This window comes from Chelon labrosus (genome assembly GCF_963514085.1).
Source record: "Chelon labrosus genome assembly, chromosome: 7".
In the NCBI taxonomy this organism is placed as follows: domain Eukaryota; kingdom Metazoa; phylum Chordata; class Actinopteri; order Mugiliformes; family Mugilidae; genus Chelon; species Chelon labrosus.
Window position 1 is genome coordinate 25,315,153 of NC_140343.1, and position 19,860 is coordinate 25,335,012.

The 19,860-nt window shown below is 42.0% G+C and overlaps 2 protein-coding genes across 11 annotated transcripts in view; both read right to left on the bottom strand.

The window, feature by feature from the left end:
- Positions 1 to 245: 245 nt before the first annotated feature.
- Positions 246 to 15,506, bottom strand: LOC311491254 (transcription initiation factor TFIID subunit 4-like; the record flags this gene model as incomplete). 2 transcript variants are annotated; one of them, XM_084549147.1, is made up of 15 exons in its annotated part: positions 246 to 842; positions 4,960 to 5,067; positions 7,982 to 8,038; positions 8,136 to 8,261; positions 8,599 to 8,729; positions 9,454 to 9,614; positions 9,729 to 9,813; positions 10,181 to 10,301; positions 11,606 to 11,755; positions 11,982 to 12,071; positions 12,278 to 12,400; positions 12,923 to 13,051; positions 13,954 to 14,052; positions 14,156 to 14,277; positions 15,023 to 15,506. In XM_084549147.1, 15 exons carry the CDS (start codon positions 15,504 to 15,506, stop codon positions 717 to 719), a joined length of 2,112 nt encoding a protein of 703 aa, XP_084405273.1. In that variant the 3' UTR covers positions 246 to 716. The 2 variants fall into 2 exon arrangements, with proteins under 2 accessions (XP_084405273.1, XP_084405272.1); XM_084549146.1 differs by having other exon boundaries at positions 10,181 to 10,304.
- A 1,326-nt stretch (positions 15,507 to 16,832) lies between these two features.
- ddx10 (DEAD (Asp-Glu-Ala-Asp) box polypeptide 10) overlaps positions 16,833 to 19,860 on the bottom strand; it is a 28,288-nt gene continuing 25,260 nt past the window's right edge. For all 9 annotated transcript variants that reach the window (XM_084547875.1, XM_084547877.1, XM_084547873.1 and 6 more), the window contains one exon: positions 16,833 to 18,936. In XM_084547875.1, coding sequence (XP_084404001.1) covers positions 17,719 to 18,936 — 1,218 coding nt within the window. In that variant the 3' untranslated portion in view covers positions 16,833 to 17,718. The remainder of the gene's footprint in view (positions 18,937 to 19,860) is intronic.

Sequence of the window (19,860 nt, forward strand, 5' to 3'; positions counted from 1 at the left end):
TTTTTGTGCACAGCCTAATTTTGTGCTTTAGGTTTAGGCTTATGTAAGCTACTTGATATGATTTTCAGTGGCTATGTATCACAACTGATAAATGGCAATAACAGGTAACTGTAATAATCTGTTCTTAGGTGTTTACTATGCTTTATTATGTCTCGAGTGAATGGACTGGAAACACTTTCTTTCGCAATCGGCCCATTTTGGGTCAAGTGACTCGCACAACTCGGCTCATATCATGAGTGACTCAGACTGATCCGAATCCCTCAAAAGATTACTACTAACGGTCGCTAACCTGGAAACCCCCAAGTTTGACCTTTTTAAATGGTGAAACACACACACACATTCACTGTACTTTTTAATACCAGTTATCGAACACATTTCAGTAAACAGCAGTGTTCTAACTTATAAGTTCAATATTTCTGAACTTGATTTTTCTTTTCTTTTCAAAGAAAACCAATCAACAGCAAAACCAAAATTATGAGTCCAACTTAGACCAGCTGGTCACCATCACGGATCCAGCACAAAACCTTCTGAACAAATAAATAAATAAAGTAAAATCTTTATAAAAGTAAATACAAACTAAAATCTTTGACCTGAAACTAAGTTCAACAAACTTTCAGAATATACCCAAACCTAGGATCTTATAAACTCAAAAAAAAAAAAAAAAGATTATTATTAGACTAAATTAATCATATATCAAGGAGACAAAGTAAAGATAATCAAAGCATTGCTTTGTAGAGAGTGAGAGAGTGGCGTAGGAAGTGCTCCTGTTCCATACACACCAGCAGATCCTTCAGCATCACCCGAGTCACTCTTTGAACACTTTGTCTGGGCAGCAGGGAAACCTGAAACCCAGACACAAAAGAAAACTAAACACTGAGTATAAATAACAATAATAATAATAATAATAATGCATTTTATTTATAAGCGTCTTTCAGGACACGCAAGGACACTGTACAAAGATAAAATAAAACGATATGACACAGAGACGATTTATATTGCGTAGGTGGAAATATCCAGACCGGGTAACGTTATTGATGTGAGAATGAAATGATAATGAGCTGTCAAGGATGACGCCCAGACTCTTACCCTGGGGGGAGGGGGAAACTAAGGAACTGTCAATTGTGAGGAAAAAACTGTCAGCTTTGGAAAGTGTGGATTTAGTTCCCATGAGGAGGAGTTCAGTTTTATCACTGTTTAGTTTTAGGACGTTTGAGGTGAACCAGGATTTTATTTCAGATAAACAGGCGGTGAGGGAGGGTGGAAGTATGAGTCAGGTTTTTATGTATGTAGAGAGCAAGAGTCAAGATGTTGACGTGAAGCTGCTGCTCTTATGGTGAGAAAAAAATACTACAACAATACATTCATTCACACCAGGCCCAGTTAGTATGTTTGTCCTGGACTTACAACAGTATTTCATGGTAATAATAATAAATAATAATAAATTTTATTTGGAGGCGCCTCTCTGGGCACTCGAGGACACCGTACAACATATAAATAATAATAAAAACACTAAGAAGAAATAAGAAACAGATAAGAAGAGACAATGAAGATGGTTAAGTTGGGTAGGCAGTTCGGAATAGGTGAGTTTTTAGTCTTGATTTGAGTTCCTGAGGTCCGGTGGGAGTGAGTTCCAGAGTTGAGGGGCAGAGCGGCTGAAAGCCCTGCTCCCCATGGTGACGAGGCGGGCGGGAGGGACAGAGAGGTGGACAGACGATGCAGATCTGAGGGAACGGGAAGGGGTGGCGATGTTGAGGAGTTCGGACAGATAAGGAGGGGAAAGATTGTGGATGGCCTTGAATGTAAACAGGAGGATTTTGAAGTCAATGCGGAGTTTGACCGGGAGCCAGTGGAGTTGCTGCAGAACAGGGGTGATGTGGTGGGTGGAGGGGGTTCTGGTGATGATCCGAGCTGCAGAGTTCTGAACCAGTTGGAGTTTATGGAGGTATTTGTGAGGTAGACCAAAGAGAAGGGAGTTGCAGTAGTCGATGCGGGAGGTGACAAGGCTGTGTACCAGAATGGCAGTGGAGTGAGGAGAAAGAGAGGGGCGAAGGCGATTAATATTGCGTAGGTGGAAATATGCAGACCGGGTGATGTTATTGATATGGGATTGGAAAGATAATGTGCCGTCGAGGATGACACCCAGACTCTTAACCTGGGGGAGGGGGAGACAGAGGAGTGGTCGATGGTGAGGGAAAAACTGTCAGTTTTAGAGAGGGTTGATTTGGTGCCAATCAGAAGGAATTCGGTTTTATCGCTGTTGAGTTTTAGGAAGTTAGAGGAGAACCAAGATTTGAGCTCGGTGAAGCAGTCAGTGAGGGAGGAAGGTGGGAGAGTGGAATTTGGTTTGCTGGAGAGGTAGAGCTGGGTGTCATCCGCGTAGCAATGGAAATTAATGTTATATTTACGGAAGATATTGCCAAGAGGAAGGAGGTAGATGATGAAGAGAAGGGGCCCCAGGACAGAGCCCTGGGGCACACCAGTGGTGACGGGGTACGGGTGGGAACTGAAGGATTGGATTTGGATGAACTGAGTGCGGCCTGAGAGGTAGGATTTAAACCAGTCAAGGGGTGTGTGTGAAATACCAAGGGAGACTAATCTGTTAATGAGGATAGTGTGAGAGATGGTGTCGAAGGCCGCACTCAGATCGAGGAGGATGAGAATAGTGAGTAAACCAGAGTCGGCTGCCAGGAGGAGGTCGTTTGTGATTTTGATTAGTGCAGATTCAGTGCTATGGAGGGGGCGGAAACCAGATTGGAATTGTTCGTATAGGTTGTTAAGGGTTAGGTGAGAATGAATTTGGGAAGCAACAGTTTTCTCGAGGATTTTGGAGAGGAAAGGTAGATTGGAGATGGGACGAAGATTATTGTGATTATTAGGATCAGCACCAGGTCTTCATTATTGAAGTTTGCTTAGCTGTCACTGTGTTGGTTCATCATGAGATTAAAGATAGATATAAAGAGTACAAGATCTATCAGTGAGGAGGATGATAGCCAAGAGATCTGGGAGGCACAATATTTAGATTAAACAAACTACATTTTTAATTTTCTACCAGTCTGAACTGAGTTACAAATAACGCATGGTGTAATATATTTGCGGTATTTGAAGAAAATGACTGTCCTTATAACCCATTTCAGTTCACCCACACCAACTATTGTTAAATTACACCTACACTTTCATTTTCATACAGAAAGAAGACTGTGGAGGCTCAAAGTCAATATTGTTAACTTATACAGTTGGTGTAAGCCGAAGTGTCCCGATTCTTTCCTATTAAATCTTGGAATTGTTGAAATCTATTGACATTTTTGACACTAAAGAGGAGACACTATAAGATGTTTCGCCAGATTTTACTCACGATTCCCAGTAGAGTCTGCACCAGTCTGCGCTAGTTGGGGACAGTCTGCATGGGTAGTTGGCACTAAATCTGTCAGTGTGTGAGGGGGTGAAGACGTCTGTGAAGTGTCTGAGTGGAACAGAGTTGATTTTTTCTGAGCCAAATGTGGACACAATCGGGTAACGTGAACTGGTTACCCACCCAACTGCAAACACGTGTTGCCAACAGCCAATGAATAAGAGAGAGTGGGACACATATAGCGTCAGAAGACGACGGGAAGTAGCGGGAATATCAAAACAATGATGGCCAACAGCCAGAGTGGAAGAGTGGCGACAAAGCAAACCTGGACCACAGATATGAGAGACTGATAAGTTGTGGCAGGAGCACGAGTTCCAACATAATGTTGGTTGCAGTGCCTAAAACAACTGTCGCCCTCCTTGAGAGACTCTGATGTGTTCATTTTACTTTAGTCGGTTTGACAAATCATGCAGTCTGTGATCCCTCATCAGACACAGTTGTTCATGTTATCTCCAGTCTTTCAGTCGTCATACAAAAATCTGTTAGTGTGTACTCCTGGTCTGTTCAAAATCTGTGAAGACTGTGAAAGTTGTGAAGTGTGTCCCCAGTTTAAGAATTTCAATCAAACTGAACGGTCAAAGTGGCAAAGATTCCTAACCACAGTGGTGATCATCTCCGACCACTGTGCAAAGCCACCTGTTATGTGATTAAACTTGATCATTGAGTCATGATCATGAGAACTAACACCTACAGATACTAGATTAACTGTTTCAGATTATAGTAAAGTAATATTTGTGAGTGCTACCTGTCCAGAGAGAGCTATAAAGGATGGCTGTACAAGGACAGATGTTCAAAAGTGCTCTTGCCAGAGATGCCATCACTCCTTTCATACTTTGTATGAGGTAAAGTCTCTGCAGAAGTAAAAGAAGCCCTGTAGCTGTTAGAGGAAAGAGACTGAAGCAGCACGCAGCCGGCTGCGCTGGATAATGGAGTTTAAAGGCAGTGGGAAGGGTGTGCCGCTAAAAGCACATCCTCCTTTTAAACCTACAGCCTGCGGGGTGTGACTTAACCACACAAAGACTTAAGGACTAATGACTTAAACTAACAATAGTAAGTTGTAGACTTCCTGTGTTTCTGCATCAGCTGAGGAGGGCCTTTACAGAAAGCCACTCTATTAGCCTGTGATTATATAAAAACATGAAACTTTTGAGGGGCTTCTCTGCATGATGAGTTGTTTTTGATGTGTTGCCTTTCCCTATCATTAATCTTATTAGGAGGCAGCCAGTTGGATATATAGCGTTTGTCTTTTGAAGCTAATCATGACATTAACAGACTTGCACTTGTAGAAGGCTGTTAATGTGAATTATCTGCTGGAAATGTTGAGATTGATGGCAGCCTGTGATGACATTTTAAGACATCAGTTTCTGAAATATTCAATTCAAACAAAAAGACATTAGCCTGGAAGCAAAATTAACTTCTTTGCCTACAACTTTTTAGTGGCAGAAAGTTGGCGTGGAGTCGAATGGAATACAGCAAAGGCCTGTTCCTCCTTAATATACTAGGTTATTTTCCAGATCGGTTTTTAACACAAACCAAATACGTGCACCAACCTGGCTCTCTGTCTGATCCAGGGGTCTCTTCCTCCGAGGACCAATGGCAGCTAGAGCGGTGAGGTTGGCCTCTCTTTGCTGAAGTTGAGCTTCTTCTATTTGCTGTAACTGAAAAGAGACCAAGCAATTAGTGATAACATGGTAAACAGCTATAAGGTGTTAATGTTTTGCTGCTGCATGATGCCTCTTCCTCCGCTTTCAACATTAGTGAGATTTTAAGTCACTAACTTTCATGCTCGAAAGTCGTACAATTAAAACCCAGCTAAAGCATGTTTCCTCTGCTCATCTGAGTGTGTTAAAAAAAAATTGCATTTATAACATAAGTAAGAACCCAAGTGTGAAAAATATAAGGACAGGCTGAGATTCTGTTTGGCTGTAAACGATCGCAGAATAAAGTTCATTCCTGTTCACCTGCTGCAAATTTAACTCCTTGTAATGGCCTTGTTTTGCTGTATTATTGAAACTGCATTTTGCAAAGAGAGGAGAGCCTAGTGAGCAACCTTAATGTAAGGCCTTGGGTTAAAGAAATAGGAGCATGTCAGTGCTCTGAAGACATTGGACTTTAGAGTTATTTGTTGCAGTTTGGCAGTTGCAGCTACTTCTTCTCAGGATCATAACTCAGTGACATCTGAACGTAGTATGGAAGCTCAGACCACCTTCTCTTCCTACAAATGTTCTGTGTGCAAAGATTATCCTTTGACAAATATCTGACAGGCCAATCAAATTGTTCGGGTGGGCTTTATGCAGTGATGGATGAAAATCCAAATCGCTGTGGAGTTGGATTTGTTCACGTCAAAACAGCTGTTGTCAGGGTAGCGAGCTGCTGCATCTGTCATAACAGAAACTGACAGCAAAATAAACTATGGACAGTTAATGCATTTGTTGATAAATTACTTAACGTCACATAATTTGTTGCTGTGACTGGTTGTTGAACTATCCAGCATGCAGATTGGATAGTCCTATGCCAGCCTACGCCAAGCTAATATGAACACACAGGCATATTTAAAGTCAGTGTGACTTACACTTTCTTGGGGTACAGGGATTAGATAAATTTATGTTTGGACACATATTTTTATGTTATTTTCGGGGTTAGGCAAACATACTCAAGTTAGAGTTATGTAATAAATATAGGTTCTAACAGCAACATCCAAACTAGAGACATGGTTTAGGATTTACATCTTTTTTACATGTAGCCCTTTTAATTTCAAGGGAACAAAGATAATTGGACAAAACTTAGGAAAGGAAGACTGAAGACAGCTGCAGTTAAGGCTTGGCAAACATTAACAAAGGACGTCATTATTCTTTATGATGTCCATGGGTGCCAGATTTCAGCCAGTCCCTGGCTGTACAGTCTGCACTGTAATCCCATAGTCCTAATATATTTTTAACATCAGTTACAAATGTTTTGTTCCATTTTGGCAAAAAGCTAATTATAACAAAACTTTAGATATACCTTAAAGAAAACCCTGGCAAAAAAAATAAATAAATAAATTCTGACAAATCTGACATAGTCTACATTTTTACAGAGTTAGGCTGCTGGCTGGACACAAATTTCTTGGGCAAGTGAGACCACTTTCTGATTCTTAGCTTCAGTACATGGCTATGGCTTTAATCCTAACTAAAAATCATACCCTGAATTATAGAAATAAGACCAATAAATCAGAATTAGACTTGAATCACAAATGGAAGTGCTAATATGATTCTTTTTGTGCGTCATTAGAGCAAGCTCATGATAGAGACCTTCAACGCGCATAGTTCCATAAATCATAAAAGGTTTTATAAGCAAATTCACATAAAAGTTTGTTATGCAGGTGTTTCATTTAACACATTATCAACACTGACTTCAACTCCAACCTGAGGGAAAAAAAAGCATTTCCAATTAGCACAACACCTACTCAAGCTCTGAGTGTGTGTGTAGCTATAGACTTGGCAAAGTGCTAGCATGTGTGTGGTGCAGTGGTTGAGCATATGTGTGTGTGTGTGTCTGTGTGTGTGTGGGCAGGGGATGGCAGCAGAGGGGCATGTAAATGTACAGATTTGGTTGCTGTGGAGAAATCTCTGGGGGCGTGAACGCTTGAAGCTACACAGCAGCTTTGAGAATCAAAACGAACCATGTGGTGATTTCACCTCTTTAAATAGCCACACTACTAATAGTGCCTTTCATCTCCTTCACACTTCTCCAAGTCCTGACGACGAAAAACCAAAACATTATGCACACGTGCCATCGCATTACTGCATGAGCAACTGGCATGTAAAATAAGAGGGATTTAATGAGTTCCTAAACCACATGTCTTGGTAGTTATCAGGCTGGAGTTATATGTATGTGTGTGACTAGCCAGGTCACTGTGTAAGACAAATTTTACATTTTGGATCAACGTCTGTTTAAATTTAGTGGTTAGAGTTGATTGCATTGTGCATTTAATAATATGGCTTTAGTAGGTTTCACAGCAACATGCTCTCAGTGAGTTACCTGGCTGTATCAAGTTTGTATAACCCCCGAGGCTTTCCTCTGCAGTAATGTGAGCCATGCACCATTGGTTACCAAAGTGATGTAATCCTGTAAAAGTGACTTGTATATGAACAAACAAATTGATAAAAACTGAAATGATCATGTTTTAATAGAACAATACAGGTCAGACATTTGCCCATTTGCTGACAGATAAGTAACACAATTGGGTATAAAAATCTTGATTATGAGGTTCACCACTCTGTCAAAGACTGCATTGGAAAGACTGCAAAAGTCCCATTCTCATGTAGGATAGGACAATTAAGTATCTTCATCAACTCCTTTTATGTTTTAATAACATTTTACACAGTAACATTTTTGAAAACAGAGCTAAACACAGTTAACCACAACTAACATGAGGAAATCAATGAGAAACTGGTTGTAGCAGTGAAGTGCGTTAAGGTTCGTGGGTGGTTAGGCACCGACTCTTTCAACATCACATTTACAAATATGATCCACGTGACTCAGACTAGTTTCTCTGGAGTTGGTAGAAAACAGAATGAAACACATACACACCTCTTTGGCTCTTTGCTTGAGCTGCTGATGCTGAGGATCCTCAGTGTGTGAGCGACTCTGCAATCATAGACGGGCGGACAGATGTGTCATTAGTAAGAAGCAAATCGTGCTACAATTTAGGCAGAAATTAAATATGAAAGGATTTCACGATTACTTTAGCCAAACGGAGCAGTCGTTCCCTCTCCTCCCCGTCTTTCCTTTTCTTCTTCAAACTCTCAACTTCCTCCAGGAAGCGAAGCTGAGAGCGCACATCGCTCATTTTGACATGCCAGTCGTCCTCCTGTTGTCGTACAGAAATGACCAACACAAACAGCACAAGGAGTCTGGCATTTTGCTGACCTTGACATTCTCTACCTATCTACAGTTTGTTGTATTTTGGTTATGAGCTCAGCACACAGTGAATGGACCTGCCAAACACAAGTGGGTGGTGTGAAGACTTTTTGGCGTTTTGTGTACATTTAGAAAAGGACTGTGAGATGCTTGCCTGACACAGTGGTGTTCAGCTGAATGCTAATTTTAATGGGTAACACGCTTACAGTCACGTCAAGTTAACATAATAACACTCGTCTGCTTCAGTTGTCAAGAGCTGCCGCCTGTTTGCATTCAGGTTAGATTACCTTCAGGGCTCCTCTGCGGTGTTCTGCCATTACAGTGAGTTTTTCCAGGATCCCGCGAAGACACTCCTGAGTGGCATGAGAAACCAGAGCTACCACCTCGGGACCAACATCAGTTACTCCTAGTGGCTGACCTAACAGAGGACACACACAAAAAAAGGGTAAATACTGTCAGGATGTAGAAAATCGACTACATTTAATTTTTGACATTAAACCTAAAAAAGACCCGGTGTGTCTACTGTTTGGACTGGTGGATACACAACTTAAAAGTGCACATTCCAAAAGACTCTTCTCTATTCTCACTTTTTGTGCAAAGAACATATTGCTGATGTGGATATACTGTAAATTCCCCACAATAGCTGGATGGCATAAGGTTATTTTTGACATGTTACTCATGGAATACTTACAGGTACAACATACAGGTTACGATGCATTTGATGTTAGTGTTGCTGCTGTGGTAGATTGTAAAAACTGGATGCCATCTTTGCTGTCTCATTTCTGTGTATCATATATGATTCTTTTGTTTATGAATGATACGGCCCCATCCCCTGTTGTTCTTTTTGTTTTTTGTCTAAGACAGCACTGTTTGTTTGTTTGTTTTTGTGGCCGTCTATGTTGGTCTGTGTTTATGCATATTTGGTTACTCATAACGACGTGTTGTATATGTGAAGGAACTGAAACTGTACTTCCTTTTTTTTGTTATACATGGCATAACCTTCCATTCATGCTCTCCAGCCTGTTGCTTTATATTTGGATGTTGTTTTTGTTGTAGGAAAAGTCATAAAGATATTGAACACGAAAAAAAAAAGAGTCAAAGAGGCTGGTCGAGCTCTATATGGCTCGGTATGGTTCATGTACCTGTGTGAAGGATACGGCTGAGCATCGGGTGAGGTGAGAGGAAGAGCTGATCCTGGCATGACTGCACCACAGAACCAACCACGGTGGTCAGGATCTGTGCATTCTCCTCTCTCAGGTTGACACCAGCCATGGAGGCGACGTCATTTATGTCATCATCTTCTCTGGGAAACAAACACACGTAACTCATTCTTCTTATCCTAACCTAACCTTAACCACCACTACTGGGCTTCAGATGCTTTCAGTTTGAGTACAGATACATGCACTGTATGCAATACTTGTAAGATCCTGAATTGTCTTTGCAAGCAAATTTGGTAGGATGAGATGGATCCCGAGTGAAGGGTTGCTTCACTAAAAAAGCTCCTGTGAAAAGACAAACGCACAAAGTTATCTGAAAAGTGGAATTTCAATTAGCAAACTCTGTGTAAGAGTTGGTGTTCACAGTGACCAGTCAACAGTGATCAGTTTTCGAATTACAAACCCGACACTTAATTTGGGGTTACTGAAACTGTGAGACTACAGTATTTTGGGGCTAGTAAAATAAAGATTCACTGATCATAAAATCTACTGTGAGGCCACAGAGTAGCATCACGATGTACAGCTCAGACACAGAAAACAGCTATTTAAAAAAAAAAATGTACTGGTTTGGATTCATTTAGGATGTAATAGCTTAATAATTATCACATATCAACTGAGGTTGAGATTCCCAAAATTAATTTTTACATCTTACCTTGGAAGTGTTTTCCTGACTGGACTCCAGTGAGTTTGGGAGTGGGTCCGATCCGCTTAGCTGCGTAATTTCTGGATTGGGCTAATGTTGTTGACCCAGGTCTCAGAGTCACTTCTCGAGCCTGCTGGACACCAGGCATCAGTGAGAGCAATTGTTAAGCATTGTGCCCATCATACTAACCATATCCATTATTCCATTATTAGAAAAATGACACTCACATTACATCTGTACTTCATCTAACTACCTCATACCATGCTGCAGTTCTTAACACAGTTTTAAATGTCTTTCTACAGATCTAGTGTCCTTACATGCATTTAAATTCTTCAGAGAAACCAGGTCATGGAGGTGTTAAGTTGGCTGATTCTACAAATAGCCAATTGTTCAGTGTTTTAGACTTGTAGATTTGACTTTGCATTTCTTTCGGTTCTTAACCTTGTGTGGAATTATGTGATCTTCAGTCCATAACCCTTCTATCAAACTGCTCCACTGCTACTTTCCACATTTGAGGTCCTTATTTGTCCTTGCAGGATGTCCTCAGCACGTGTGCTTGTAAAACTCAGTGGCAGGTATACAGGACAGAGCAGCATTCTCCAGGAAATCCAATTCCATTTCCTTACCTAATTACATTACCCCGGTTTCTTGTTGGCCTCGGTCAGACCTTGCAGTAACATCCGTCTGAGGGAATCTGATCATAAGTGAGCAGCTTAAGGTACAGGTAAAAAAAAAAAAAAAAACACACGGAATACATTGAGGACGCATTTGAGAGATCTGATCTGTGACCACATTTGGAGGTGGTCTGGTCGCATGTGTCCGCATTTCTCAGTATTCCTTTTGTGTGTGTGTGAACGCACTTTAATTATTGATGCGATCGTGTTGATGTATAAGGAGCTCCCCTCAGTAGTAACCAGTGTCTTTATTTACCTTTATTACTGGAGATTACGTTGTGTATGGAAGCTTCCAAGGTGATAATCAGAGTTTTGTGCAGGTCTAACTAACGCCAGGGCGGGGGTTAGTAAATAATAACTTATGGTTTGGGCAAGTCACGATGCACACACAAAAAGCAGCAACATTACAGACAGCCACTGTTAAAATACTGTGTTGCACCCCATATGATGTCTATGTTTTATTTGCATACAGCATGCAAAACTGAGATGGGATCTGAAGAGCTGGCTGGAGATGCATGTTAATGAAAAGTGTGAGCACATTAGTAAAAGCTGGCCACTTGCAACTGGATCGCCCAGGACGGATGTTAATGAAAAGGTATGAACAGGGCTGTTAATTTGATGTTTGACTGGAACCTGGTTATTTATGGGCATATAAAGACATTGAATGCTACATATCACCTTTTTTTCCCCCATTTTTAGACGTTTTTCTACAGTACCATGGACACTCACCACATAACACAACCAAACAACATTTGGTTACCTGCTGGCTGGTCTTCACGTTTTGTCCTGCATCAGTGTTGGACTGTTTCATTGTAGAAGACAGAGATGTGGCGTTGCAGCTGGAAGTAGAGGCCTGTTGGACAAACAACTGGGGGTCTGCAGTAAGGCAACGCACCGCAGGAAGACTTTTCTAGTAGAGAGGAAAGGTCAAGTGGAAAGAAATCATGTCATCATTTTATTCACCAAAACAACAAAGCCCATAAAGGAAAATAAGTAAGAAGTCATGGACAGCATAGGATTTATTCGATCTGGTAGAATGAATACTGTAGAAATGACCTGATATTAAAAGTACACAGCTTTAAGTTTACATCACCTGAAGAGGTTAAAAAGTAATGTGATGTTCATTCTCTGGTCACCTTGAGAAAAGGCACCAAGCAGGGCTGTGGAGTTGACTTCAGCTCATTGTACAGCTGTTCTGTAAACTCCTCTGCTTCCAGCCTTCCTTCCTGTGGGTTAAAGAAGTACCAATACTCCAGCAAGTACAGAGTGAATAAGTTACAACTGATATTCAACTACAAATGTGCAGTATGACAAAAAGAGCAGGAGAATGACAATCTTAGCTACAGGTCTACTCACGACACTTATCAAAGTAGTATATACGTGATTCCACAATTCTACTGTTGCTGTGATGATTATGAAGGGGGAGAAGTACCAGCAGACTCCTGACCAGTCCTCTGACGTTGTTAGCCATGGTGGCAGACCTGGAGTCACCTGAAGCCAGTTTGATCAGGGTCACCAGGAAGTTCTTGCACTTCTTCACACTTTCCAGGGTCTCCTGTTGGTGAAATGGCATGCAATAACGAACTTCAACCCAGTTTTTAGAAACTGATGAATTGGTGTTTACATGGATTCTTTGTAATCTTGTAGGCCGTCTTATGTAACCTTGAAAACTAATAAAAATGATAGGTGACTGCAAGGATTTGACAGGAGTTGCTGTCTAAACTGCTGCAGCACCAGTTGTAGCAAGATCAAGACCAATGGCAAAAGAGAAATTATACAACAGGGCTTAAAACACAGCAAAAGCACTGAAAAACACCTTTTTTGACAGTCAGCATCACTGGTTTGACCACCACAGCAAGATGTCCACAACCATGAATGCAACCTATTTTCTAATTTAAATTTAGATGGTTAACAACCACTGTTGTTTTTTCAGTAACGATGGTACCAAATTATACCTATACCTCCAGAGCAGATGATCTTGTTGATGTTGGTGCATTGCCTACTTGATGTCTTGCCAGGTGCTGCAGTTGCGGACAGAAATTAATTTTCTAGTGAGCTGGGACTTGGTTGGACTCACCTGACTGAACGAGGCTGTTGGCCCCTTTTTGGTTTCTGTAATGGGTGCCTGAATGCGACGATGGCTCCCATGCTCAGAAACAGCACTGACAGACTGTACCACAGCTGATTTGGGAGGAACGCCAATGACCTGAACACAAGGTAAAGTATCACCCAAAACTAAAAGCAAAAGCAGGGAAGTAAATCATCCACATACTGGCAACAGTCACTGAATCAGACATGTTGCTGTGAACTTATTTTGGTATCATCTCAATTCTATTCTGACACCGGTCCATCAACTGCACTCAAAGCCCATAAATAGAGTTTTCTGGTGCTTATTTGGTGAGAAGGTTGTGTGGGCATGCAGACGGCCTGTGATAATAAGAAAACCTGTATGAATTTAAACATATGCTTGCATCTGCTAATACAAAAAACATAAACAGTAGTAGAAACCATCAGACAAGGTCAGCAACCTCATTATCTAGTTACCCTGCTTCACTGTACCATGGGGAATTGTCCATTAGGAGTGGAACGAGGTTGTAGCTAAAGTAGTGCTGCACCCAGTTCCTGTTCTGACTGCCTTCAAAAATGACTCATTTGAAGGTTCATTATGACTGCTAGTCATATAACCATTCGGAGGACCACTGCCAGGAGTGAATGCAGGTGAACTGTGGCTGGATCCAGAGGAAAACCAATGGGATGGCGCTCTTAATAAAATTAGCACAAGCTCAGTATGTGCTTGTCTCACATTCATACAGTTCAAGGCACTTTCAACTTAATTTCCTAGAGCTTAACTTGACAAATGCTAGAGAAATAACAAGATGCTATAATTGTCGGGGGTCATGTAGCCGACCGTGGGCAGCAATATTCCCCTGAGGACATTTATTCATTTTCCAACAAGTTCTCCTTTGTTATTCATTATGTCATCATTAGCATCCTTACTTGCTGCATTAGTTGCATTTCTGAAATCAATAAAATCTTAAATGGGGCAAGGGTAGATCCTAAATTTATGACAGGTAAGATTTGACTGTAAAACAGCTCTTATATCGTTACCACTGTCTTTTGGGCTGATGCTGACTGGAAACTGGAAGGGGCAGCCAGCCTGATCACCGTCACCTTCTCATTATTTTTACTTCCAGCTGCTGCAGATATCTGGAACGTAGATATACCAGATGAATGAGACCCCAGTACCAACAAGTAAATTCTTATTGTTCAAACTAAAATGGAAAAAATGAAAAGCAGCAGCAGCACACACCTGTGGACCTAGTATTCGGGGTGCTTGACCACTGACAACTCTGGATCCCTGTTGTGCCTGTGCCAAAGCCTGCTGGGAAACCAGCATCAGCTGACCACTGTCACTGCGGATTAGCATCATACCTGCCACAATTAAAATCCAACGTCACTTAATACTTTGTCCTGACAAGATAAGTGTGCTGTGTACAGTGGACACTTAACAGTAATACAGACTAAACAGACACTGTATTGAATAGAACAATAGAAAAACTGGAGATATACACCAATCAGGCATAACATTATGACCACCTTACTAATATTGTCTGGGTCTCCCTTGTGCCTCCAAAACAGTTGTGACTCATCAGAGAATGGACATGGTCCTTCTGAGGGTGTCCTGTGGTGTCTGGCAATAGAATGTTGTTAGTGGGGGCCTTTGGGTGCTGTGGGTTGAGGGGAGGGGCCTCTGTGGATCAGGCTTGTTCCAGTGCATCCCACAGATACTTGATCAGTTTGGGATCTAGTGAATTTGGAGGCCAGGTCAACACCTTGTGCTGTTCTTCATGTTTTTTGAGTTGTCCCTAAACTGTTTTTGTGTGTGTGTCAGGCTGCATCCTGCTGGGGATGTCTGCTGCCATCAAGGAGTGTCATTGCTATGGGGTGGGGGTGCCTAGTCTTGTCTAGGTGGGTGGTACATGTCTAAGTAACATCCACATGAATGCCAGGTCCAGAATTGTCCCAGCAGAAAATTGGATTGTCACAAGATGATCAATGTTTCAGTTCACTTCTCCTGTCAGTGGTTTTAATGTTGTAACTGATCAGTGTATAAATACCATTTAGAACATCAAAAACCAAAAAGACATTCTCCTATCAACAATCTGCAGCAGGTTACCTGGTGGTATATGGATATTGGCTGGGAGCTGTGGGGATGGAGTCTGTGTCCGTTGAGGGGCGACCGGCTGTGCCGCTGCTGACCTGGGTACAGTTATGACCATCGTGCTTCCTGTGGTTGTGACCTGTTTCTTGGAAGCCACCTGGCTTGGGGCCTGTTTCGTTACCTGCTGGCTGCTAGCACTCACTCCTCCTGGCGTCATAGCCTTTGCAACCACCATGACAGAAGGAGGGGAGGAGTGAGGCACTGTGACTGTAGAGGAGGTAGTTTGGTACCCCTGGACACGGGAGATGACTTTAGACGGGACAGACACAGAATCACCTGTTGAGGCACTTGCAGCAGTAGGTGGAGGGTTCATGACCTTGATGGGTCCACATTTGGCTGGGACCTGCAATATCCTGACGTGAACAGAAGAGTCTCCGTCCCCTGGTGGCCCACGGGACTCCAGCTTTGGGGCTTCAATAACCACTTTATTTGTGGCCATGGTTATTCCTGAACGGAAGAACAATATAGTTTTATACACGGTCACGTTAATGAGGTTATTTGGAGGTTTAAACACCCTTTTTTATTTTTTATTTTTTAAGCCTAGCAAATCTAATAACTAGCCAACAAAAAAAAGGGGCGGGGGGTCGTTATTTAGTGTTTAATTTAATTTGATTTTGTTTGTTTTGTCTGGTCCTTCCAAATAAACACGTTAAGGCGTTAGCTTACCAGGCTAATTTTGATGTAGCCGTTTTATAGCATTACCAATGATAATATACGAACAAAGAGCGTTACCTGAGCGACTGGCTTTGCTGCCAGATTCTGAACAGAGTTTAGTGTTAGTTTATCCATAGGAAAGATTTCTTCAGCCAAATGCACCGCTGTGAACTTGAGAGGAGAAGAGTAAGGAGGTCGTCAGGTGAAATCCGTGAAATCACAAATCAGCCGGGCTTGGTGCTGCATTCAAGGACACGCTGGGAATCTGACCCAATCAATTCAAGGCAGTTTCATTGATTTTTATTTTTAGGATCTTGAGAAAGTTTTTAGGGAGCTTGCAAAAGTGTTTTTTCTAACCCCCCTCCTTGTCCTTTCCGGGGCTCCGTACTATAGCGTGTGCTCACATAAACATAAAAAACAACTAATAATCTGAGGATGAGAGCATACAGCCTATGGATGAGAGAAGCGCTCAGGCAACAAGGCAGTTTGTGACTTTAACGCCACCTGCTGGACACAGATACAGGGTGCACCTACACGTGACTGCACAAAATCTAGACATTGTTTAATCCTATCAAATTAATCCTACTTTGATCAAAACTCTTATAAGGGTTTGTTTTTTTTGTTTTTTTTTTGCCAAGAGATGGTGTTGGAATGTTCTTGGGTATAATGGAATTGGATAACATCTACAAAAAGTCATTGTGGCACACTTTCCTCCAGCATTTGACACAAAAAGTCAAATATGATAGTCAGGTACGAATCATGTTTCGTAGTGAACCACAGTTTGGCAGATGACAAGTACTAAAGATATTAAATGATAATAATTATGACACTTGTGTGTGGCCCTTCTTTAACCACGAGCTCAAACCAAATAACTGCATGGCATCAAGGTGGTATTTCTGTGTGTTATAGCTGGTGCTGAGATGAGAAGACTCTTTTAAAGTACATGAGTTCCCGTGACCGTGTAAAAAATATATATATTGTAGATTTTCTGTTTTTATCAATGTTAGCATTTTCATAGCAAATTTATATTCTGTTTCTGCATGTTTTGCAGTCTGTTCAAGTTTTCATTTGTAGCAAACACAAAACTTACCATTTTAAGAATAGAAGGTCTTTATTTTGACACCCTTATGTGGAGCACAATTACTGTTTCTTATATCATCACATCATAAAGACTATCAGTGAGTACACCTATATCTCTATCTGTATGAAAAACACACAGTGGCGCTACAGAGAAATGCAGAGATTGTGGCGTTCCAGTGTGACCATTCAGAGGAGACAGAAACACTTAGACCTGGTTGGATGAACTAGCGTTACCGTTATGAATCTCTTGAATGAGGAGTCCACAAATTTCAAACAGAGTGAAATGAGAAATTAATATATTTTAATATTATAACTCAAGGTTCAGTTCAAAACTCATTTGAGCGTCTACACTGTTGAGTTTTGATCTTTTATCAAAGCTCAACAGTGTGGACGCTCAAATGAGTCAGTGACCGTGCAAGTTGTGGCACATGTGACAAACATTTCCGGTGTTGACCTGGCCTCCAAATTCACTAGATCCCACACAGATCAAGTACCTGTGAGACGATCCATAGAGGCCCCTCCCCTCAACCCATAAGACCCAGAGCCCCCACTAACAACATTCTGTTACCAGACACCACAGGACACCCTCAGAAGGCCCATGTCCATTCTCTGATGAGTCAGAACTGTTTTGAAGAGACAAGGGAGACCTACACAATATTAGGAAGGTGGTCATAATGTTATGCCTGATCGGTGTATTTACATACATTCAAAATAACACTGATATGAAATCAAAAATCAAATCAAAATAACATTAGTTCCAAGTATACTCCCGAGTCACTGGTTGACACAATTAGGACACAAAGATTGGATATAATTAACTTGTAGTCTTCTACTGTGACACAGCCCGAGCACTTGGATGTTTGTTGATTGATTTTATATTATTTATAAACCCACTCCCCAAATGTCACAACCCTTCTCTAACTTCGCCCACCCAGCAGATGTAAGACAAGCTCCTCATCTTCAGCCAGAGAGAGACCCGTGTCCAGAGCTGTGTGCTCATCCTTTGGCTTGCTCATTTTCTTCCTCTTCCCTGGAGCCAACTCCTCCTCTTCCTCCCCACTGCTTTCGCTGCTGTGCTGCCGTTTAGCTGACCTCATCTGATCCTCCTCCTCCTCCTCCTCCTCCTCCTCCTCCTCCTCGTCCGAGCGCAGTTTATCGGGGTCTGGCAAGGTGCTGGGGTCAAACTCGTCTTCGCTGTTATTGGCCAGGTATGCCAGCACCTCGTCCTCCTCGTCAGACTCCTGTCCTTTCCGCTTGCTTGCCTCCCTCCTGGCTTCCTTTGCCTTCAGCCTCTTCTCCCTGTGTTTGGCTTTCACCTTGCGACTGTACTCCTGCTTGTCGAACTCCTGATCCTCCCGTTTCAGCCTCTCCTTGGCCTTCTCCACATTGATGCCCGAAACCTGTTCCTCTTCATCGTCCTCTTCGCCAGTCACCGCCCGCTGGACTGGTGGCCACAGCTGCGAAGCCTCTCCTTGTTCATTGAATGTCACCTTGGTGTTCACTTGAAAGTTTCTTTTCAGGATCTTTTTGGCTTCTTTGTACACCGTCTCTTTTTCTGTTTTCTTTTTGGAGTCCAGGGCAGGTTCTTCTTCATCCTGTTCACCCCCCGTCAGATTAAACACATCCTTTCTTTTAACCGTCAGCAGGTCCAAGTCTCGCAGATCCTCGTCATCCTCGTCATCGTCAGCTGCATCAAGGAGAAGTGTCTTAGGCTGGTGTACATCTTGTACATTACTACTTTCTTCCTCCTCCTCCTCCTCCTCCTCCTCACTGGAGTCTTCTGGCTCTGAGCTTTGGTTTTCCTCACGAGGAACCATCCCAGTCAGCTGGGTCTTAAAGTTCCTCAACTCTTCCTCCTCTTCAGACTGCTCCTCCTCCCTCTGTCCTCCTCTCTCAGCTCTCTGTGCCTGGGCTTTATTTAGGAAGCGCACCCTTGGAGCCACGGCGAGCCCCAGGGAGAGAGCGTACTCGTGGATCTGGAGTTTAAAGACATCAAACACTTCTTTGTTCTTCATCAGATAGACTGAGCGCAGGTAGGAAACAAAACATCTCTGGGCCCTCTCTTTCTGCTCCTTCTCCTGAGCGAGGAAGGCCTCCAGCTTCTGCTGTACACTCTGCAGCTTTTCTGGGTTCACCTGGAATCAGAGAGTTAACAGATTTAATACAGATGTTTTCTACTGCTCTTTTCTTTGTACCATTGCAATTAAAGGTTTCCTTGAGAGTTTTTGAAGACAGGGATTTCTATGGAGCTGTCAAAGTTATTACATAACAGCCATAATAATTTAGAATTTTTAATAATTTGAATGTTTTTTTTTTGTTTTTTTTTTTACCTCAATGTGTTGGAACCCTTTTCTGCTAAGGTTTAATGAAACATGAGGGGGCAATTAGCGCAACCAACTGTTTACATACACAGATCAGGCATAACATTATGACCACCTTCCTAATATTGTGTAGGTCTCTCTTGTGCCTCCAAAACAGTTGTGACTCATCAGAGAATGGACATGGGCCTTCTGAGGGTGTCCTGTGGTGTCTGACAACAGAATGTTGTTAGTGGGGGCCTTTGGGTCCTATGGGTCGAGAGGAGGGTCCTCTGTGGATCAGGCTTGTTCCAGTGCATCCCACAGATACTTGATCAGTTTGGGATCTAATGAATTTGGAGGCCAGGTCATCACCTTGTGCTGTTCTTCATGTTTTTTTTTAGTTGTTCCTAAGCTGTTTTTTGTGTGTGTGTCTATGTCAGGCTGCAGTCAACAAGTAGTGTCATTGCTACAGGGTGGGGGTCTGGTCTGGTCTAGGTGGGTGGTACATGTCTAAGATGTGAGATCTAAGATCTAGCATTGTCACAAGATGGTCAGTGTTATTTACTCATTTGCTCCAGTCAGTGGTTTTAATGTTGTGGCTGATCAGTGTATAAGCCAAAGAAGTCAAATCAGAAAAACAATCATGTCAAGAAATACTGTTCAAGACAATTCATTTATTAATTGCAATTTGTATTACAATTTCCCAATGGAAATATCTGATTCTCTAACTGCTAAATGTTTGTAGGTTCACCTGCTAGT